General features: G+C 39.6%; 1 protein-coding gene across 6 annotated transcripts in view; it reads right to left on the bottom strand.

Moving 5' to 3' along the window:
• The window catches only part of FOCAD (focadhesin), a 327,680-nt gene that overhangs the window by 267,021 nt on the left and 36,327 nt on the right, over positions 1-24,332 (bottom strand). For all 6 annotated transcript variants that reach the window (XM_030919606.1, XM_030919604.1, XM_030919601.1 and 3 more), the window contains one exon: positions 21,297-21,451. In XM_030919606.1, coding sequence (XP_030775466.1) covers positions 21,297-21,451 — 155 coding nt within the window. The remainder of the gene's footprint in view (positions 1-21,296; positions 21,452-24,332) is intronic.

Below are 24,332 nucleotides of genomic sequence, written 5' to 3'. Positions count from 1 at the left end.
GGGAGGGGAAGGGAGGGGAGGGAGGGGGGAGGGCAAGGGAGGGAGGGAGGGAGGGAGGGAGGGAGGGAGGAAGGAAGGAAGGAAGGAAGGAAGGAAGGAAGGAAGGAAGGAAGGAAGGAAGGATTGATTGAAGAAATAAAAAGTATGTAGACTACAAGTAACTTTGATGCATGAATATCAGAACATACAATCATTTTTCAAATGTGACTATAAAGATTAAAGCAAATTGTTCTGAAAGAATTTATGGGGAAAAAAATGTAAAAAATAAAAAGAAAAATCTGTAACTAAAATTCCAGATAGTTTCAGCAAAGTCGGTAGGGAAGGTTTTCAGGGCAGAGAGAAAACAAAGTTAAGAGACAGTCTAAGATAAAATGTTCACAGCATACATGCCCACAAAATAAGAAAAGCAACAAAATAAAGTAGATCATAAAATAGGAAAATGAGCAGAGAACAGAGAAACACAAACCACAGAAGAATAAGATTCATAATACTCAGTGTTAAAGAGTAGGTAGGGGAAATAAGCACTTTCATGTTGATATGTTGGTTCAACCTTTGTGCAGAGCAAATTGACAGCATCTATGAAAATTTTAAATGAACATACCCCTTTTCCCATAAATTCTGCTTCCATGACCCCATCCTACAGATATACCCTTACCTATACTCAGAAGAAGATATTCTTATAATCCCAGCACTTTGGGAGGCCCAAGGTGGGCGGATCACTTGAGCTCAGGAATTAGAGACCATCCTGGGCAATATGGCAAAACCCCATCTCTACAAAAAATACAAAAATTGGCCAAGTGTAGTGGCATGAGTCTGTAGTCCCAGCTACTTAGGGGACTGAGGTGAGAGGATCACTTAAGCCCAGGAGGTTGGGGCTGCAGTGAGCCGTTATCACGCCACTGCACTCCAGCCTGGGTGACGAAGTGAGACCATCTCAAAAAAAAAAAAAAAAAAAAAAGAAGAAGAAGAAGAAGAAACTATACTGTATGTGTTATCTTTTAAAGAGGAAGAGAAAAAAAATACATGTTTGTCATTAGGAAAATGACTAAAATGTGACTCCTCTTAAACAGAATACAGCTGTTAACGAGGTTGCAAACTGATTTATGCATGTGACATGGAAAAATCACCATCACATATTATGTGGAAAAAATGAAAGTTTTAAAACAAAATACATGTGAATGAAATATCCAATTCTAAAACACCTGGCATATGTACATATAACTTTTTTTATAGGTCTAGAAATGGGATTCCAATGTCACTGGAGTTAGTTGGTTCCTAATTCCATGTCAAAAAAATGTGACTTCAGGTTACCTTGGCCTTCTCTATATCCTAGCAGAAACCAAGACCAAGATGTGAAGGAACCTTTAAGACTCCCTATTAGCCCTGAGTCTTTCCAGTCCTGCCATTTCCTACTTTTCATCAGGGCTCAATAACAAAAGTGATTTTTAAGAAAAGAAAAAGATGACAAAAAGTAGTTTCACCACTTACTTCCATTACCTACAATTTCCACTGTTTGCACAACTTTTATTTTGTATTAGTTAAAAAATATTTATAATCTCAAAGTGTGAAAAAGACTTCTTTTCTTTTCTTTTCTTTTTTTTTGAGACAGGGTCTTGCTCTGTCACCCATGCTGGAGCACAGTGGTGCAATTATAGCTCACTATAGTTCACTGCAGCCTCGACCTCTCGGGCTCTAGCAATGCTCGAACCTAAGCCTCCCAAGTATCTGGAGCTATAGGTGTGCATCACATACCGGGCTAATTTTTTACTTTTTGTAAAGATAGAGTCTCACTATGCTGCCTAGGCTGGTCTCAAACTCCTGGGCTCAAGCAATCCTTCTGCCTTGGCCTCTCAAAATGCCAGAATTAGAGGCGAGAGCCACTGTGCCTGGCCCAGTGAGGAAAGACTTCCTGAACACAAATGAAAAATTAAACCTGATCTCCTGGATAGACAGTATGAGGATAAATTGAAATAAACAATGAAGCAACCATGGTGTCTTTTGCTTAGGACCTGTATTCAGTTACAGTTTAGCACAGACACAAAAACATGTCATTTAATTTGAAAAAGCAGATTTCTGAGGAACACTTTCAGGGACTGGAATTAGACTTTAGACAAGCAGACTGTATGAGTTTGAGGTACACAGGTACCCAGAAGAGTTAATTAACAAATCAAGGTAAAGACTTTAATCAGGGCAAAAAAGAGCTGATTAGATATTATGCCTAACTTATTCATAGTATAATGTGTTCAGGGGATATCAACAAAAAAAGGCATATCCAGCTGCCTACTAGACATTTCCACTTCAGCATCTGAATTGTGCCTCATATTCAACACCTGGTCTTCTAATGTTCCCTATCTACATGTAGAGAAAGCCAGAAATCAAGGAGTCACCTTTGACATACCCCTTTCAGTCATCTACACATTCAATATACCACGAATGCTTCATCCCTTAAATATCACACAAATTCCTCTACTTCCCCCATCTCTAGTGCAAGTAACCATCACCTCTCGACTACAGCAACAGCCACCTAATCTCTGTGTATCCCATCTAGGTGCCTACCCCAAACTCAATACTTTCAATTTTAATCTTCATACTGCACTCCAAGTGGCCTTTTGTGGAATCACTAACACCCACTAGATAAAACACTTCAGTACATTCCTTCTCCACCCAGGATAAAGACCCAAATCATCAAGATTGTCAATTATGCCCTGCACTGTCTGACTCCCACCTACCTTCCCAGCTTCATTTCATACCACTCTCCCCTCACTCTTAGCATTCTTTCAGGTCATCTTAACAGCCATCCTCCTTCCCACAACAGGAACTTGGCACATGCTATTTCCTGTAACTGGAAAGTTCTACCCACTCCTGTTTGCCTAGACAACTTTCATTCACTCCTTAGTCTCATCTTAGGTGTCAATTCCTCAGGAAAGCCTTCTTTTACCACCATGACTAAGTCAAATCTTCATATTAAAGGCATTCTCAACACAGTATACTTTGAATGTAGTTTCTGTAACTAGGCAATTATGGCAATCTCTCCATTGAAACTAAAAGCATCATGAGTGCAATAACTATAATAACTACGTCTGCATTCCTCACCATGGTACAACAGCACCTAGCACAGAAATACAACAGATGATACATATACCTGGGAGAGTATTAGGGAAAAGATTTAATGCATGCTGGGCTTAATACCTAGGTGGTGGGTTGATAGGTGCAGCAAACCACCATAGCACATGTTTACCTATGTAACACACCTGCACATCTTGCACATGTACCCCAGAACTTTAAAAAAATGAAATAATAAATAAATATATTCAATAAATATGTTTAACTGGCCGGGCACAGTGGCTCACACCTGTTATCCCAGCACTTTGGGAGGCTGAGGCAGGCAGATCACCTGAGGTTGGGAGTTCAAGACCAGCCTGACTACCATGGAGAAACCCTGTTTCTACTGAAAATACAAGATTAGCCGGGGTGGTGGCACATGCCTGTAGTCCCAGCAACTCAGGAGACTGAGGCAGGAGAATCGCTTGAACCCGGGAGGCAGAGGTTACAGTGAGCCGAGATCACACCAATGCACTCCAGCCTGGGCAACAAAAGCAAAACTCTGTCTCAAAAAAATACATACATACATACATATATATATATATATATATGTTTAATTAATAGATGGATGGATGGATACAGCTCAGGTACTATCTTGCTTGGTTCCAAAGGTAACCTCTGAAGGTATTTCTAGTTCTATAATTACCTGACTTTATACATGCACATTGAAATCCATGTATCTGATCTCTAATATCAAACTTCATTATTTAGTTTTTTTACAAAATAATATGAATGCTATTACTGGTTGTGTTTCTAAAAGGCCTTTCATTTAAGGGATCAGACATTTAGCAAACAGGATAACTGTAAATACTGGGACGATGAAATTCATGTAATATCCTTATATTATCAAGCAATGAATTCTATTGGGAAATGAAGTACTTTTTTGGTGGTGGTGTTTTGGAGATGACGTCCTGCTCTGTCACCCAGGCTGGAGTACAGTGGCATGATCTCAGCTCACTGCAGCCTCCACCTCCTGGGTTCAAGAGATTCTCCTGCCTCAGCCTCCCAAGTAACTGGGATTACAGGTGTGCACCACCAAGCCCAGCTAATTTTTTTTGTATTTTTAGTAGAGATGGGGTTTTGCCATGTTAGCCAGGCTGGTCTTGAACTCCTGACCTCAGGTGATCTACCCGCCTCAGCCTCCCAAAGTGCTGGGATTACAGGCATGAGCCACTGAGCTCAGCCAGAAATGAAAGTAGTTCTTTTGTTGTTATGTTTTTTTTAATTTAACTTATCTTAATATACATTCCTACAACATTAAAACCAACTGAAGATTCCTGATGGAATAAGAAAAGTAAGAGAGAGATATTCAGATGTATGCAGAGATTTAACTGCTATGAAGACTGCCCATGACATAGCTAAATCTACCACCCTGCAAATTAATTCCTAAGAGATTCTTAGGAACATTAGATGGTTCCTATGACTTAATATAAGACAGAGACAAGAAATCCTATTTGGAATATGTTGTTTCTTTCACTCCCCTCCATCTTAACTCACTTGTTATATATGAAAATCACTGAATAGCAATAAGATTTGTGAAACTTTGTAAATTCCCCTCTCCTCTCTCAAGCTGCTTCTAAAGAGTGGATCCAAAAACAGCCTTAAAAATAGAGGAGAAGAGGACTGAAATACATCAATTATGTTTAAATCCATAAGTTCATTATAATTATTTTATAAGAAAATGTAACTGGTCACCACTGAACGGAGGCTTAAAAAAATCATTATTTTGGAATTTAGTAAATAAAAGAATTACACATATATCCTGCCTTTCCTATATAAATTATACCTCTGGGTGACCAAACAGTAGATATGGGGAAGATTCTCTTTATAGAAGTATTTCAGGTAATAAGAGAAGAAAAAAAAATGGAATTAGAATGTCACCATTTGAAATCCCTAATGAATTAATGGACCTAGTCATTGAGCATCAACAGCTGCTAACATCATCAAAAATCAGATACTATGTCCTCCCGAGAACACAGTCCCACCTAAGAAAAAGTCTCCCCCAAACTCCCAGGGTTGTTTTGAAAATTAAGTGGGGAATTTTGTGTAAAGCTCTAAAGCATAAGGCACAGCACATAGTTTATATTCAAGAAAAGCTAGTTTTCTTCCTTAACCCTCTTCCCCTAGAAAACAAAGCAGTAGTTGTTTCTATGATTATTGCTGTTTAGAGAGATAATTTATAATTTAAAGAAAATATTCTGGGGATTGGGGGAAGTCAAGGCAGTATCCCATCATCACAATTAAACAATTATATTTGACACTGATTCTCCATTCACTCAATCTCTCATCCTTCTATCTCTGTCCAAGAAACATAGTTCTAATGTTAAGTCACTTGTATTTAAGCACAATTATGTTTCAAAGCTAGAGCTGAACAGCTGAGAAATACCTACTTCCATGTGGCTTTCCTCCAAATTCAGTCCCAGTGCAGAGGACTCATCAGGAATAGTATTCCAGTTTCCTGTCTGTTTTGGAAAATTACCACACCCTCTGCAATCATATGGTTACTATATAAGTGATCCTAGCACACATATGCTCACACAATGAAGACACAGTGAGTAGAGAGTTAAATTGTGTCCCCCCAAAAGATACATCTAAATCCCAACCCCCAGTACCTATGAATGTGACCTTATATGGAAATAGGGTCTTTGTAGATAAATTATCTTGGGATATCATCCTAGGTGGGTCATAAATCCAATAACTGGTAGGCTTACAGAGAAAGTGCAGGGATACTGTATTGGAGACACAGAGATACACAGATAAGTCAGCCATAAGAATACAGAGGTGGAGACTAAAGTTACAAAGCCACACAACAAGGAATGTCAAAGATTTCAATCCCACCAGAAGTTAGTAGAGAGGCATAGAACAAATTCCCCCACAGAGCCTCCAGAATGAATCAGTCCTGCTGACGCCTTGGTTTTTGGCTGCAAGGCATCATGAAATCATGAAATAATAAATTTCTGTTGTCTTAAGCCATCAAGTTTATCATCATGTGTTACAGTAGCACTAGAAAACTAACACTTGGAAGAGCTGACTGATCCAGCTCCAGGTCCTACCATTGGAAATCTGTAATTGTGGCCAGGAAATTCCAATCTCAGTCTGGCTGCCTCATATATGAGATGTTAAGCCAGGAGCAGGTGGTGCCCTGTGAACTAGGAGGCAGAGAAAGTCTGCAGGAAGAAAGAAGAATGAAACACACAGTTTATATCCCATTTGTTTCTGAGGCCTAGGTGCATATTTATTCTTGGGTCCTATGAGATAGATACTCCTTTATCAAAAATATTAATCCATTTTTGCTCACACTAGTTCAAGTGGATTTCTGTAACTAGTAGCCCAAAGAGGCCTAATACACTTAGGAAACTGCTGCCGAAAGCCTACAATAAAGATCAGCTGGAATAAGTCCTTTCTTGGGCAGGTGCCAGGAAAAAATGAATTTACTCAAGAACCATTAAAGAGAGCAAAGGAAATTTCAAAACTAATCCACAAGCACAGAAGCAAGAGACAATGCAAAAAGGTGCCACAGTTTTCACTAGGCATAAGAGCCAAGACCCACATCTCATACAGACTGAGTATCCCTAATCAAAAAATCCAAAATCCTAAAATGCTCCAAAATCCTAAATTTTGTGAGCACTGATGTGACACCACAAGTTGAAAATTCCACACGTGAAGTCATGTGACAGGCTACAGCCAAAACACAGTTAAAACTTTGTTTCATGCACAAAGTTATTTAAAATGTTGTACAAAATTACCTTCAGACTATCTGTATAAGGTGTACATGAAATATAAATGAATTTTGTGTTTAGACTTGGATCTATCCAAGATATCTCATTATATATATGCAAATATCCCAAAATTCAAAAAATATAAAATCTGAAACACTTCCAGTCCCAAGCATTTCAGATAGGGGATAGTTAGCTTGTAATGAGAGAGAGTATGGGTCAATGATAACACTGAAGATTCAAAAAATTTTTTTTAATTTTTAGTCAAGTTCTACCAACTATACTAACGAGAAAACACTCAGGCAAACTGCTTTTTGCTAGGGTAATATGGCACGATTACTACTGTGCATATGAATAACATGTATCAGATTCCTTTTGTTTGGGAATTATTTCATTACAACATTAAACACTGCTCATGTATGCTGGGTCTCTTTTTGAAAGACTACAAATAGTGTTTGGTTCTTTGCTTTCAAAATATACCAAACATGAGGTACAAGAATGTACCCATATTTTAGATATTTAGGGGTAGAACTAAAAGGGTTTGGGTTGAAGAGAATGACATAACATCCCAAGAGGGATGCATCCCTAGGTGTCATGGGAACAAATGTGGCTAAGTCCCTTTTTAACTGGAAACGATTTCAGATCCCTGAACAAGATAATTCATCAGTCTTAAGCATAGTAACTCATTAGGAAATAAGAGAATGACAAACACTAGAAAAATAATAATTGTCTAAATTCGTTATAAAACTATATGAGAAAACTATAAAACTGTATGAGAGAGATAAACAGAGACAAGACGATAAGGACAAAATAAACAGTTCTGAGAAATCCATGCTTAAATGAATGACCAAAAAAAAAAAAGCTTCTTTAAAATAAAATCTGAGATGTAATGTTACTGAGCTTTTGCGTAACAAAGTCCTTTGCACTCATTTGTCTTCTATGTACCAAAAATGGCCTGATTTCTTCTGAAGCATTTTTCCATTATAAAAGTAACATGTGTTCAGCAGCCACTGTTCTTAAATCACCTAGAAACATCTTAGCATAAATACATGACTCTACAATGGAAGATTTTGTGACAAAGCCTTCAACCAGATCAACTAACTTAATAAAAAATAGGGCAGAATGTCCTAGATCAGAAAAGTGGCTGGAACCACTTTTGTGATTAGGAACTGAAAGTTGAGAGAAATTCTAGGATTTTCAAGGGAAAAAAAAAAAGAATTGGGGAACAAAAGGAAGAAGAACATCTAGAAATAAGCTAATAAGCTTAAAAGGAATATTTAAAAGACAAGATGGGGAAACAGACGTGGACTAGCAATTCTGTCACTCTCTAATAAGAGTTAAATAAGCCATAATATCAATATAAATATAAACCTTGAAACCATGTCAAATTCAGGTAGTAATACTCTGACACCCCAGCTGCAGATTAAAATGTGCTGCCTTCCCTAAACCTTGGAGGAAACCTCATAAAGGCATCCTTCCTTGGTTCTTCTTCTCCTGCCAAATAAAATAAAGAGAAAGAAGCTAAATAATACAGAAAAGCTTCAATAATATAACAAGATATGAATACAGTTGCTAGTCATTTCCTACATAAGAAAGCAATTAAGTTTCCCAAGGAACAGGGTCATCAATAAAAAAGAAGACTCTGAGAGACAAGAATTTTCTCCATAAATCATCCTAAATCTTAACTCCAAATGATTCTCAGAATCATTTTTAACCACTGAACCTTTGTCAACCCATGATCAAAGACTCACTGGATCCAAAAGAGTTCCTTAGGACCCACTACAAGAATTTTTAATATCCTATGCTAAATTTCATTAAAAGGCAGACTTAGAAGTCTCAGAAAATACACTTTAATTTCCCACACTTTAACACACTTTATATTCCCAAATACCTTGAATACAGGTCCCTTCCCTGTTTAAAAGTACAGAAGGCATACAAATGAAGTGCTAGCCTAGTTTATCCAGAGTATAACCTTCCTACCAAGCACATTAAGACAAGAAATAGGGGAAGCAGTTGAGGTGAAATTACAGGCTGTCATGACATCTCAATATCAAAATTGAATACCTGGTTCTGCAGGAGAGCAAGATTTGTTATTCACAAACCTGTTACTAAGCAACTGTAACAATGGTTGCATGAGGCTTCTAGAAGCCAGCACAGTTCAGGGAAAAAAAATTCTAAGGAAAGAAAAATGGAAAATTCCTTGCTTTGGGACTCTTTATTTCAGGATACAGTCAATGTAAAAACAAAAACAAAACCAAAACCAATCTAAACTCAAAACAATTCCTAAAAGGTCTACAAAACTATATGCTACTATATATCTTGCACTTTACTTTCAGTTTCACTTCATTTCAAAATTCACATTCAACTGGTGATAATGATTTCCTTACTGTGTTTCTTTTGTGGTCCCCTTCTTTCCTTCACCCTCCCTAGGGAATAATTTTTTTTTCAAATTTCCTTACTGATGAAAAGAACATTTTAGGGCTCTTAAATCCATTTCTTTGTTTACAGAAGCTATAAAAACTAGTTTACAACTGTTTCATGTTGCCTCAGCTTTGAACAGAGAACACTCTAGGACATGAAACTATTCCTTTGAAGAGAACAGTCTCTCAAGCACAGCCAGACCCTTTCCCAGACACTCCCTGAAGTTTAGACAACATTGCTCATGTCAAGTCTTTTTCAAAGTTAGACTATACAATGTAACCCGCTCTAAGCCACTGTTTCTCAAACTGTGGGCTTGGATTCAGGTGGGAGGGGGGCTTCCAGACGTGTTCCAAGGGAATTTTATTGACTAGACTTGCACAGGACAAAGAAGCAAGTTATAAGGCTGGAAGAGATGGGCACATCTACTTTTCCTTCCATCTTTCTTTCATGCTTTCAAAATCTGCTCTAAATGCCGAGAAAACTCAATAACCTACATTCTCTAAACATCTATTCTATAGAAGGCTGTTTCTCACTATTGGCTTTTTCTATCCACCCCCCTCTTGCTTTCTCAGTTCCTGAAGGATAGTAGGCTAGAAGATGAATAGGCAAGATGGAAAGATAAAGCTTTAGAATTATTTTTCTAAAGCAAACATAAGCAATCATGGTGTGTCTCAGTTCCCAAAGTACCTTTAGATTCCAATAAGCCTCCAATTAAAGAGAAGTCAGACACAAGCAGAAATTTAAATTATGGAAACTGAAGACCCAAAGTGTCTCACCCAAAGGCATTCCCTGCATTTATTGATTGACTGATTGAGACAGAGTCTTACTCTGTTGTCCAGGCTGCAGTGCAGTAGTGTGATCTTGGCTCACTGCAACCTCTGCCTCCGGGTTCAAGCAATTCTCCTGCCTCAGCCTCCTGAGTAGCTGGGACTATAGGCACGTGTCACCAAGCCCAGCTAATTTTTTTGTATTTTTAGTAGAGACGGGGTTACACTTTGTTGTCCAGGCTGGTCTCCAACTCCCGACCTCAAGCAATGAGCCTGCCTCAGTCTCCCAAAGTGCTGGGATTACAGGCATGAGCCACCACGCCCGGCCCATTCTTGCCTTTAGGTCCCAAAGACACAGATGGTTTTCTGTCTCAGAAGATTCCCTGAGGTTCATTTTGGAGGAGGAGGAGGCTATTTGAGTCTCCTGTTTTTAATTAGCTTGTTTCTTAAAATGGATTCTCATTTTGTTGGTTTTTTTTTTTAAACATAAACGGTACAAAGTATAGTCTTCATAATCACTACATACCACAAAGTTCTGCTACTTGAAATAAAGCAAATGAAGAAAATTATGTTTTCTGTCATACAAGAAATTATTATATCCACTGGCAACAATAAGGAAAACATAGCACTTATATATTTTATGATCAAATTGATTCAAAAATTAAACTGGTTAGCTTCAGCATCTACTCTCTATATCTCCCTGTGGATGACAATTTAGACAATATGAACACTCTCAGATAAGAAATTTTGTTTAAAATGTCCAGCATCCTTCCACTGTTAAAATTCCTATATTTGCTTACTATAAAATTCAAGGCTTTCTTCCATATGTTGGCCAAATAGCCAAAGAACCTTAAAAATTTATGGTCACCTATATGTGTAAGATTAATAACTGAAGCACTGTCTATTGTAAAGGATTAGAAATAATAGGAAATTGCTAATTATGGTCATCCACACAATGGAATATTATGCAGCTAGAAAAAAATAGAAAGCTGTTTACATATTTTATAGAATGAACTCTGAAACGGTTGGGATGTTTGTCCCCTCCAAATCTTAGGTTGACATATGATTCTAAATGTTGGAGATAAGGCCTGGTAGGAGGTGACTGAATCACGGGGACAGATCCCTTATGAATGATTTAGTACCATCCCCCTGGTGATAAGTGAGTTCGTGCTCAGTGAGTTCACATGAGATCTGGTTGTTTAAAAGAATCGTGGACCTCCCCCTCTCTCTCTTGCTCTTGGCTCTTGCCATGTGACATGCCTTCTCCCGCTTTGCTTCCACTATGACTGTAAGCTTCCTGAAGCCCTTGCCAGAAGCAGATACCGGCACCATGCTTCCTGTACAGCCTGTAGAACCGTAAGCCAAAATAAACCACTTTTCTTTATAAATTACCCAACCTTAGGTATTTCTTTATAGCAATGCAAGAACAGCCTAATACAAGCTCCAAGATACATTTTTTCCACTGAAAATGCAAAATAAAGAATACTGTGTAATAGGCTACTATTTCTGTTTGTTAAGTAAGGAAAATATACATGTAAATATACACACACACATTTTTTCTATTATATGCTGCATAGAATATAATAAGACCTACTAACACTTTGTCTTCTGCAGGGGAAAAAACAAAAACAAAAAAACACAGATACTGGGATAGGACAAAGGCTTTGCCTAAAATATCCAATGTGAATATATTACCTATTCAAAAAAACACATTTTTTTTTTCTTTTTTGAGACGGAGTCTCGCTCTGTCACCCAGGCTGGAGTGCAGTGGAGCGATTTCAGCTTAGGTTCAAGCAACCTCCACCTCCTGGGTTTGAGCAATTCTCCTGCCTCAGCCTCCCGATAGCTGGGACTACAGGCATGTGTCACCACGCCCGGCTAATTTTCATACTTTTAGTAGAGATACGGTTTCACCATGTTGGCCAGGCTGGTCTCAAACTCCTGACCTCAAGAGATCCGCCTGCCTTGGCCTCCCAAAGTGTTGGGATTACAGGCGTGAGTCACCGCACCCCGCCCAAAAAACACATTTTTAAATTTAAAAATAACTAAGGTTACCCACAAATTACAATATGCAGAAATGACAGGATAATTCACTATCCACAAAGCTTATACTTTGCAATTTGCAATAGGGATGAAGAATTAATACTGATGTGTGAATGGTATCTCACAGCAGAAAAATTTTCTAAGATTATCTTCTAGAATAAAAGGTATAATCTAACCTGCTCTAATTATACCTTAAATACACAGAAGATACTACATTGGCCCCATGAGCTGCTGATACTTTAACTTATGAATATAAATAGTACAACTACACGATGCAATTAGATTTTACATTTGCAGATTTTTAAGGCATTTGAAAACATTTGGGGCGGGGGGCAACAAATACCATACCTGCATTTCACAAATAAAAAAGGTAAGATAAAATCTAGGTGGCTTGCTTAAGATCAACCAGTACATAAGAAAAAGACAGACACATAAAAAGCTTAACTTTTCAAAATTCGCCTCAAAACTACTTTTTTAATTGGTATACAACAGAATCCTTCTAAAATTTCTGTGAATGTGTGTAGAAACAGAAAGACAGAGAGAAAGTAGTAAGTTTTCAGCCATGATCAAACCTTCACTTATTCAGAAATATCTAGGAACTACTAAGTGTCAAAGAGTGTGCCAGATACCAAAATACAGGTTTAAAAATAATACACACAGGCACATATTGTGAAACAACAAGTAGTGCAGCAGAGAAGTGGGAAGTGTCTGGACAGGAAAGAGGACATCGGAGCACAGTCTTAAAGGATAATAAAGATGATGTCAGACAGAGAAGGTGAAAGAGCATGCCATGCTGGTGTGGAACACACACACTGGCGCAGGAAGACTGAAGAGTTGTGGATGTCTAGAGAAGAGGGTTCACGGGGGGAAACACAACTTGAACAGAAGGATGGATCTACTTTGGGAAGGACTTTTCCTTTTGCAACCACCGACTGCGAAAGGAAAAGAAAAACCAAGCCAGGCATGCTGGCACACATCCGTAGTCCCAGCTACTTAGGAGGCTGAGGTGGGAGGACTACTTGAGCCCAGGAGTTTGAGGCTTCACTGAGTTATAATACCTGGGCAGCATAGCAAGACACAGTCAGAAAGGAAACAAAGAGAGAAAGAGACAGGGAAAGGGAGGCAGAGGGGAAAGGGGAGGGGGAGGGAGGGAGGAAGGAAGGCAGGAAGGCAGGAAGGCAGGAAGGCAGGAAGGCAGGAAGGCAGGAAGGCAGGAAGGCAGGAAGGCAGGAAGGCAGGAAGGCAGGAAGGCAGGAAGGCAGGAAGGAAGGAAGGAAGGAAGGAAGGAAGGAAGGAAGGAAAGAAGGAAGGAGAGGGAATGGAAAGAGAGGAGGGGAAAGAGGGAAGGGGAGGGGAGGGGAAAGAGGGAAGGGGAGGGGAGGGGAAAGAGGGAAGGGGAGGGGAAGGGAAAGAGAAAAGGGAAGGGGAGGGGAGGGTAAGGGAGGAGAGGGGGGAGGAAATGGAGGGGAGGGGAGGGGAAAGGGAAGGGGTGGGGAGGGCAAGGGAAGGGAGTGGAAAAGATGGAGGGGAGGGGAGGGGACGGGAAGGGGGGGAAGAATTAAGACCAAGGTGCCAAAAAGACACAAAGAAATGATCTGAGGAAACAGGAAACGATTTATAAAGAAAGGTTAAAAGGCTAGGGTTTATTTAACCTAAACAACTTTAAGCCCAGGAATCTTTCCACAAATTTTTGTTGTTGTTAAGATGGAATTTCACTCTGTCACCCAGGCTAGAGTGCAGTGGTGTAATCTCCGCTCACTGCAATCTCCACCTCCTGGGTTCAAGTGATTCCCATGCCTCAGCCTCCTGAGTAGCTGGGATTACAGGCACGTGTCACTACACCTGGCTAATTTTTGTATTTTAGTAGAGGTGCAGTTTCATCATGTTGGCCAGGCTGGTCTCGAACTCCTGACCTCAGATGATCTACCTGCATCAGCCTCCCAAAGTGCTAGGATTACAGGACTTACACCGTATCCGGCATCTTTCCACAAATTGATGATTACAGCTGTACTCCATCTCCACTGAAGGCAGGGAAAAAAATTAAGTACTCAGCCCGATAATACTGTAATAAAGGTGACTGAAAAACACTAGAAAAACAAGTAGCTCCACAGAGGAGAAGGGAGGCTTGGTGAGAGGTGAGTAAAGGAGGCAAAAGCCCAAATGATTTGAAGCAGTCAAAAATTAGGACATATAGATCAAGATAATTTCTTGAAGCAAAGAGTAACAACTCTTTTTCAGGGAGTATTTTATAACAGAGGCTCACTTGACCATCTCTGAATGGATCCCTCTTATTCCTTATTATCACATTACCTCAGCCTGTAAATGGACTAAATACAGTCATACCAAACAAATTCAAAGAACAAAACATTATTAACTTGGAAGAATCAAGGGGAAGACATCCCTAAATCACAAAATATTTGAGAAATAAGTGCCATTATTTTCTAATGCACTAATGCCAAGGGCTGGCCAAGTAATGTCACTATAATGTATAAACTATACCACTGTGGAAGAATCATTGCTCATGGACAATCTTCTTTCTTAAAATGTCAGGAATTGGTGGGGGCGGGGGAGGGCGCCACCCAAGATGGCCAAATAGGAACAGGTCCAGCCTCCAGCTCCCAGCGTGAGCGACACAGAAGAAGGGTGATTTCTGCATTTTCAACTGAGGTACCAGGTTCATCTCACTGGGGCGTGTTGGACAGTCGGTGCTGGTCAGCGGGTGCAGCCCAACCAGGGGGTGCAGCCCGACCAGCGAGAGCTGAAGCAAGGCAAGGCATCGCCTCACCTGGGAAGCGCAAGGGGGAAGGGAATTCCTTCTCCTAGCCAAGGGAAACTGAGACACACAACACCTGTAAAATCAGGTAACGCCCACCCTAATAGTGCGCCTTACCCAGGGTCTTAAAAAACGGCACACCAGGAGATTATAAACCAAACCTGATCCGGAGGGTCCCACGCCCACAGAGCCTCCCTCATTGCTAGCACAGCAGTCTGAGATCTAACTGCAAGGTGGCAGCGAAGCTGCGGGAAGGGCTCCCACCATTGCTGAGGCTGAAATAGGTAAACAAAGCCCCCAGGAAGCTCAAATTGGGTGAAGCACACCGCAGCTCAAGGAGGCCTGCCTGCCTCTATAGACTCCACCTCTGGGGACAGGGCATAGCTAAACAAAAAGCAGCAGAAACCTCTGCAGATGTAAACGACTCTGTCTGACAGCTTTGAAGAGAACAGTGGTTCTCCCAGCATGGAGGCTGAGATCTGAGAACGGACAGACTGCCTGCTCAAGTGGGTCCCTGTACCTTGAGTAGCCTAACTGGGAGACATCCCCCACTAGGTGCAGACCAACACCTCACACCTCACACTGCTGGGTACACCTCTGAGACGAAGCTTCCAGAGCAAGAATCAGACACCAACACTCATTGTTCAGCAATATTCTATCTTTCGCAGCCTCCGCTGCTGATACCCAGGCTAACAGGGTCTGAAGTGGACCTCAAGCAAACTCCAACAGACCTACAGCTGAGGGTCCTGACAGAAGGAAAACTAACAAACAAAAAGGACACCCACACAAAAACGCCATCAGTACATCACCATCATCAAAGACCAAAGGCAGATAAAACCACAAAGATGGGGAAAAAGCAGTGCAGAAAAGCTGGAAATTCAAAAAATCAGCGCGTGTCTCACCCTCCAAAGGAACGCAGCTCATCGCCAGCAATGGAACAAAGCTGGACGGAGAATGACTTTGATGAGTTCAGAGAAGAAGGCTTCAGTCAATCAAACTTCTCAGAGCTAAAGGAGGAACTATATAACCAGTGCAAAGAAACTAAAAACCTTGAAAAAAGAATGGATGAATGGTAACTAGAATAATCAATGCAGACAAGACCTTAAAAGAACTGATAGAGATGAAAACCATGACACGAGAACTATGTGACAAATGCACAAGCTTCAGTAACTGACTCGATGAACTGGAAGAAAGAGTATCAGTGATTGAAGATCAAATGAATGAAATGAAGCGAGAAGAGAAGTGTAGAGAAAAAAGAGTAAAGAGAAATGAACAAAGCCTCCAAGAAATATGGGATTATGTGAAAAGACCAAATCTACGTCTGATTGGGGTGCCTGAAAGTGATGGGGAAAATGGAACCAAGTTGGAAAACACTCTGCAGCATATCATCCAGGAGAACTTCCCCAACCTAGTAAGGCAGGCCAACATTCAAATTCAGGAAATACAGAGAATGCCACAAAGATACTCCTTGAGAAGAGCAACTCCAAGACACATAATTGTCAGATTCACCAAAGTTGAAATGAAGGAAAAAATGTTAAGGGCAGCCAGAGAGAAAGGACGGGTTACACACAAAGGGAAGCCCATGAGAATAACAGCAGATCTCTCGGCAGAAACTCTACAAGCCAGAAGAGAGTGGGGGCCAATATTCAACATTTTTAAAGAAAGGAATTTTCAATGCAGAATTTCACATCCAGCCAAGGAGAAATAAAATCCTTTAGAGACAAGCAAATGCTTAGAGATTTTGTCACCACCAGGCCTGCTCTACAAGAGATCCGGAAGGAAGCACTAAACATGGAAAGGAACAACTGGTACCAGCCATTGCAAAAATATACCAAAATGTAAAGACCATAGATGCTAGGAAGAAACTGCATCAACTAATGAGCAAAATAACCATAAAATATCATAATGACAGGATCAAGTTCACACATAACAATATTAACCTTAAATGTAAATGGACTAAATGGTCCAATTAAAAGACATAGACTGGCAAACTGGATAAAGAGTCAAGACCCATCAGTTTGCTGTATTCAGGAGACCCATCTCAAATGCAGAGACACACATAGGCTCAAAATAAAGGGATGGAGGAAGATCTACCAAGCAAATGGAGAACAAAAAAAAGCAGGGGTTGCAATTCTAGTCTCTGATAAAACAGCCTTTAAACCATCAAAGATCAAAAGAGACAAAGAAGGCCATTACATAATGGTAAAGGGATCAATTCATCAGGAAGAGCTAACTCTCCTAAATATATATGCACCCAATACAGGAGCACCCAGATTCATAAAGCAAGTCCTTAGAGACTTACAAAGAGACTTAGACTCCCATACAATAATAATGGGAGACTTTAACACCCCACTGTCAACATTAGACAGATCAACGAGACAGAAAGTTAACAAGGATATCCAGGAATTGAACTCATCTCTGCACCAAGCGGACCTAATAGGCATCTACAAAACTCTCCACCCCAAATCAACAGAATATACATTCTTCTCAGCACCACATCGCAATTATTCCAAAATTGACCACGTAGTTGGAAGTAAAGCACTCCTCAGCAAATGTAAAAGAACAGAAATTATAAGAAACTGTCAATCAGACCACAGTGCAATCAAACTAGAACTCAGGACTAAGAAACTCAACCAAAACCGATCAACTACATGGAAACTGAACAACCTGCTCCTGAATGACTACTGGGTACATAATGAAATGAAGACAGAAATAAAGATGTTCTTTGAAACCAATGAGAACAAAGATATAACATACCAGAATCTCTGGGACACATTTAAAGCCATGTGTAGAGGGAAATTTATAGCACTAAATGCCCACAAGAGAAAGCTAGAAAGATCTAAAATGGACACTCTAACATCACAATTAAAAGAACTAGAGAAGCAAGAGCAAACACATTCAAAAGCTAGCAGAAGGCAGGAAATAACTAAGATCAGAGCAGAACTGAAGGAGATAGAGACACAAAAAACCCTCCAAAAAAATCAATGAATCCAGGAGTTGGTTTTTTGAAAAGATTAACAAAATTGATAGACCGCTAGCAAAACTAATAAAGAAGAAAAGAGAGAAGAATCAAACAGATGCAATAAAAAAATGATAAAGGGGATATCACCACCAACCCCACAGAAATACAAACTACCATCAGAGAATACTATAAACACTTCTATGCAAATCAACTAGAAAACCTAGAAGAAATGGATAATTTCCTGGACACTCACACTCTCCCAAGACTAAACCAGGAAGAAGTTGAATCCCTGAACAGACCAATAGCAGCCTCTGAAATTGAGGCAATAATTAATAGCCTACCAACCAAAAAAAAGTCCAGGACCAGACAAATTCACAGCCAAATTCTACCAGAGGTACAAGGAGGAGTAGGTATCATTCCTTCTGAAACTATTCCAATCAATAGAAAAAGAGGGAATCCTCCCTAACTCATTTTATGAGGCCAACATCATCCTGATACCAAAGCCTGGCAGAGACACACACAAAAAAAGAGAATTTTAGACCAATATCCCTGATGAACATCGATGCAAAAATCCTCAATAAAATACTGGCAAACCGAATCCAGCAGCACATCAAAAAGCTTATCCACCATGATCAAGTGGGCTTCATCCCTGGGATGCAAGGCTGGTTCAACATATGCAAATCAATAAACGTAATCCAGCATATAAACAGAACCAAAGACAAAAACCACATGATTATCTCAATAGATGTTTCCAGAAAAGGCCTTTGACAAAATTCAACAGCCCTTCATGCTAAAAACTCTCAATCAATTCGGTATTGATGGAATGTATCTCAAAATAATAAGAGCTATTTATGACAAACCCACAGCCAATAATATACTGAATGGGCAAAAACGGGAAGCATTCCCTTTGAAAACTGGCACAAGACAGGGATGCCCTCTCTCACCATTCCTGTTCAACAAAGTGTTGGAAGTTCTGGCCAGGGCAATCAGGCAAGAGAAAGAAATCAAGGCTATTCAGTTAGGAAAAGAAGTCGTCAAATTGTCCCTGTTTGCAGATGACATGATTGTATATTTAGAAAACCCCATCATCTCAGCCCAAAATCTCCTTAAGCTGATAAGCAACTTCAGCAAAGTCTCAGGATACAAAATCAATGTGCAAAAATCACAAGCATTCTTATACACCAGTAACAGACAAACAGAGAGCCAAATCATGAATGAACTTCCATTCACAATTGCTTCAAAGAGAATAAAATACCTAGGAATCGAACTTACAAAGGATGTAAAGGACCTCTTCAAGGAGAACTACAAACCACTGCTCAGTGAAATAAAAGAGGACACAAACAAATGGAAGAACATACCACCCTCATGGATAGGAAGAATCAATATTGTGAAAATGGCCATACTGCCCAAGGTAATTTATAGATTCAATGCCAACCCCATTAAACTGCCAATGACTTTCTTCACAGAACTGGAAAAAACTTTAAAGTTCATATGGAACCAAAAAAGAGCTCGCATTGCCAAGACAATGCTAAGTCAAAAGAACAAAGCTAGAGGCATCACGCTACCTGACTTCAAACTATACTACAAGGCTACAGTAACCAAAACAGCATGGTACTGGTACCAAAACAGAGATATAGACCAATGGAACAGAAGAGTCCTCAGAAATAATACCACACATCTACAGCCATCTGATCTTTGACAAACCTGACAAAAACAAGAAATGGGGAAAGGATTCCCTATTTAATAAATGGTGCTGGGAAAATTGGCTAGCCATAAGTAGAAAGCTGAAACTGGATCCTTTCTTTACTCCTTATACGAAAATTAATTCAAGATGGATTAGAGACTTAAATGTTAGACCTAAAACCATAAAAACCCTAGAAGAAAACCTAGGTAGTACCATTCAGGACATAGGCATGGGCAAGGACTTCATGTCTAAAACACCAAAAGCAATGGCAACAAAAGCCAAAATTGACATATGGGATCTAATTAAACTAAAGAGCTTCTGCATAGCAAAAGAAACTACCATCAGAGTGAACAGGCAACCTACAGAATGGGAGAAAATTTTTGCCATCTACTCATCTGACAAAGGGCTAATATCCAGAACCTACAAAGAACTCAAACAAATTTACAAGAAAAAAACAACCCCATCAAAAAGTAGGCAAAGGATATGAACAGATACTTCTCAAAAGAAGACATTCATACAGCCAACAGACACAAGAAAAAATGCTCATCATCACTAGCTATCAGAGAAATGCAAATCAAAACCACAATGAGATACCATCTCACACCAGTTAGAATGGCAATCATTAAAAAGTCAGGAAACAATAGGTGCTGGAGAGGATGTGGAGAAACAGGAACACTTTTACACTGTTGGTGGGACTGTGAACTAGTTCAACCATTGTGGAAAATAGTGTGGCGATTCCTCAAGGATCTAGAACTAGAAATACCATTTGACCCAGCCATCCCATTACTGGGGATATACCCAAAGGATATAAATCATGCTGCTATAAAGACACATGCACACGTATGTTTATTGCAGCACTATTCACAATAGCAAAGACTTGGAATCAACCCAAATGTCCATCAGTGACAGACTGGATTAAGAAAATGTGGCACATATACACCATGGAATACTATGCAGCCATAAAAAAGGATGAGTTCGTGTCCTTTGTAGGGACATGGATGCAGCTGGAAACCATCAGTCTTAGCAAACTATCACAAGAACAGAAAACCAAACACCGCATGTTCTCACTTATAGGTGGGAATTAGAACAACGAGATCACTTGGACACAGGAAGGGAAACATCACACACCGGGGCCTATTGTGGGGAGGGGGGAGGTGGGAGGGATAGCATTAGGAGATATACCTAATGTAAATGATGAGTTAATGGGTGCAGCACACCAACATGGCACATGTATACATATGTAACAAACCTGCACTTTGCGCACATGTACCCTAGGTCTTAAAGTATAATATTAAAAAAAAAAAAAAAAGGTTGCACGGAAAATGTTTGTTGAATGATTACCAATAACGAAGTTTTATTATCATTTTTATCCAAGGGCACTGTATTTCATTATGTCTATACCCACTCCTGTGTTTATTTTTGGGGTTTGTGTGACAGTATTATGTTCCTTGAAAACCAAATAAGAAAAAATTTGAATAAATAAATATTTTCAGTGGGCCATAAAAAAAAAGTCAGGACTCTGCATTGCATTTTTGAATTATAAACTATTTAGCTATTTTCATCTTAAAAAGAGCAACGACAAATTTAAGCAGAGCTCCAAAACTTAAGTACTGCAAATGACCACAAATTCTGAAACTGTAGGATTTAAATTAATATGATCTTTTCATATATGAAACAACAACTGCATGACATTTTAAGAGCAAGAAAAACAACTGGCAAGTAGGATGAATGCTGACTCTTAATAGGGATTTTGTGAATTTTTTGTCCTAAAAACTTAAACCATTAACTGATTTAAATCACAACTGACCAAACACTGAGGAAAAAGTACCTGGTTGATGGAATCAGATTGAGTATCCCATTGAGAACATAGCTGAACTCTGCATGATCCTGAGCAACGAGTGCCACCAGACCTTCACAGCAGGCTGTTCGAACCACTACATTGTCACTGCAACACTTCTCCCACAGCAAGTTCAAAGCAGGAGTCTGAAACCAAACCAGTGATTAGAAGACAATACTGATGAGCAGCAAACACACACACACCTTCGGTCATTCATCAATGAGTAATTTGTTCACAGTAGGCTAGCTTTCCTTTATAAAGATGATGCTGTTGTCACTCTGTTCCTAGAATAAAATGAAGTCAATTTTCCAAGAGAGGTAATGGAGGTAACAGCAACTCTCTCTCATCTGGCATCATCGCTGTAAAACAAGGCTGGATGCAGGCAGAGGTATGACCCGAGTTCAAGCAACACAACAAAGCTGAGACTTGGCTCTAACACACTGCTCTAACCAAACAATTTAACCAGACACTAATAGTATCAGTATATCAGTTAGTCTAAGTTGAACTCCAAATAATATTTATGCCATAAGCCTTCAATTACAATAACAGTTATTTTCAGAAAATGTTCCTGCTCTCCTACCACCAACCTCTATCACCTACATGTACCTCACCACCACCCACAATGCCCCTGCCACAATTTCTTGAATTCTAATATGGGCCCAGATATAAAAGAGAGAAGTAAGACAGGCCACCAGCAAGCTGCTCATTCCATGGCTAACAAAAACAAAAACAAAAAAGCCTAGGAAAACTGCTTGCCCAAGAAGGAAACTGACTTTTCCCCCCTCACACTGTGACTCTGTCTTCATTGATAGAAAAGCATGAGAAGGACATATAAGTAAATATAAGTTTTCATTTTAGAGTATGTTGCGGGAAGTCAGAGACCCCGAGCAGAGGGACCTGCTGAAGCCACAGCAGAAGAACATAAACTGTGAAGATTTCATGGACATTTATTAGTTTCGCAAATTAATAGTTTTATAATTTCTTATGCCTGTCTTTACTGCAATCTCTGAACATAAATTGTGAAGATTTCATGGACATTTATCACTTTCCCAATCAATACTCTTATAATTTCCTATGCCTATCTTTAATCTCTTAATCCCATCATTTTGATAAACAAAGGATGTATGTCGCCTCAGGATCCTGTGATGATTGCATTAAGTGCACAAATTGTTCGTAAAGCATGTGTGTTTAAACAGTATGAAATCTGAGCACCTGGAAAAAAGAACAGGATAACAGCAATGTTCAGGGAAAAAGGAAGATAAACATTAGGTCTGACTGCCAGGGAGCCGGGCAGGACAGAGCCATATTTCTCTTATTGCCGAAAACGGGTAAGATAAATATTGCTGAATGCTTTCCCCAGTAAAGAATATTAATAATTAACATCCCTGGGAAAAGAATGCATTCCCGGGGTGGGGGCGGGGGTAGCTTCAAAAATGGCCGCTCTGGGAGTGTCTGCCTTACGCAATTGTAGATAGGGATGAAATATGCCCTGGTCTCCTGCAGCACCCTCAGACTCACTAGGATTAGGAAATTCCTACCTGGCAAATTTTAGTCAGACTCTCAAACCCTGCTTCCTGATGTTTATCAACGACAATGCATGCACAGCAGGACAGGGAACCTCATTAGTAATTCTAATTTCATCCTGGTCATGTGACCTTCCCCTGCCCATTTACCTTGTGATATTTTATTGCCCTTGAAGCATGTGATCTCTGTGACCCACACCCTATTCATACACTCCCTCCCTTTTGAAAATCACTCATAAAAACTGGTTTTACGGCTCAGGGGGCATTACGGAACCTGCCGACGTGTGATGTCTCCCCTAGACACCCAGCTTTAAAATTTCTCTCTTTTGTATTCTTTCCCTTTATTTCTCAGACCAGCCGACACTTAGGGAAAATAGAAAAGAACCTACATTGAAATATTGGGGGCTGGTTCCCCCAATAAGAATACCCTATCAAAGCAGGGGTTCTAGCTTTTATAACTTTCTCAGGAATCCAGGACAACCAAAATGGTTCACTGCTAACAATAAACCTATATGACTGTCTTGTGGATAAAGTCCATTTAGACTTACACACAATTGTATTAAAAAAAAAAAAAAAAAGAACAAATAATGAAGCAATTTTTCCTTTTTCCTGATGCAACTTACTAGGGAAATATATAATTTGGGAAAAAGTAATATCCCAGCTCCCAAAGAATAACTATTAATAAAAGAATGAAAATCAAGGCCAGGCACTATGGCTCACGCCTGTAATCCCAACGCTTTGGGAGGCCGAGGTGGGTGGATCAACAGAGATCAGAAGTTCGAGACCAGCCTAGCCAACATGGTGAAACCCTGTCTCTACTAAAAATACAAAAAACTGGCTGGGCGTGGTGGCACACACCTGTAGTCTCAGCTACTCGGAAGGCTGAGACATGAGAATTGCTTGAATCCAGGAGGCGGAAGTGACAGTGAGCTGAGATCGTGCCACTGCACTCTAGGCTGGACAACAGAGCCAGACTCTGTCTCAAAAAAAAAAAAAGAAAAGAAAATCAACATCATTTTGTACCCATTTTCCCTCCGTAGCTGGCTGAGAATCTATTCTATCTTAGCATCCCACTATTAAAATAACAATACAGTTAACAATCACCACAGGAAGGAAATATTTATATTCTACTTCTCCTTTTATTCAGAAAGACATTGTGTTCAGCTGTACTGACAATATCAAAGGTTTCTAAATATCATCACTCTATTATTACACCAGAAAAACAAAACAAACGAATAAATAAACTGCTGCCTCAGGTAAGACTGTGTAAGCATTCATTTTTAGTAGAAGAGGAAACAGTTACAGGGATTTGACATTCAATAAATCCTGACAGTTTAAGTAAAACCACTAGATCTTCTCAAAGTACACAATGTGATTATAGGCAGGATTAGGATCAGAGTTCTCAGAAAACCTAATTTATATGACTACATACAAACACCAGACAAATGCCAATTAGTGAAGTGTGTCCTACACTTACTTCAACATGTCTGCAGAAGCAATAAAG

The sequence above is a fragment of the Rhinopithecus roxellana genome, chromosome 16 (genome assembly GCF_007565055.1).
Source record: "Rhinopithecus roxellana isolate Shanxi Qingling chromosome 16, ASM756505v1, whole genome shotgun sequence".
Taxonomy (NCBI): domain Eukaryota; kingdom Metazoa; phylum Chordata; class Mammalia; order Primates; family Cercopithecidae; genus Rhinopithecus; species Rhinopithecus roxellana.
The sequence above is the reverse complement of the archived record's forward strand: the minus strand, read 5'-3'. Positions and strand labels throughout refer to the sequence as shown.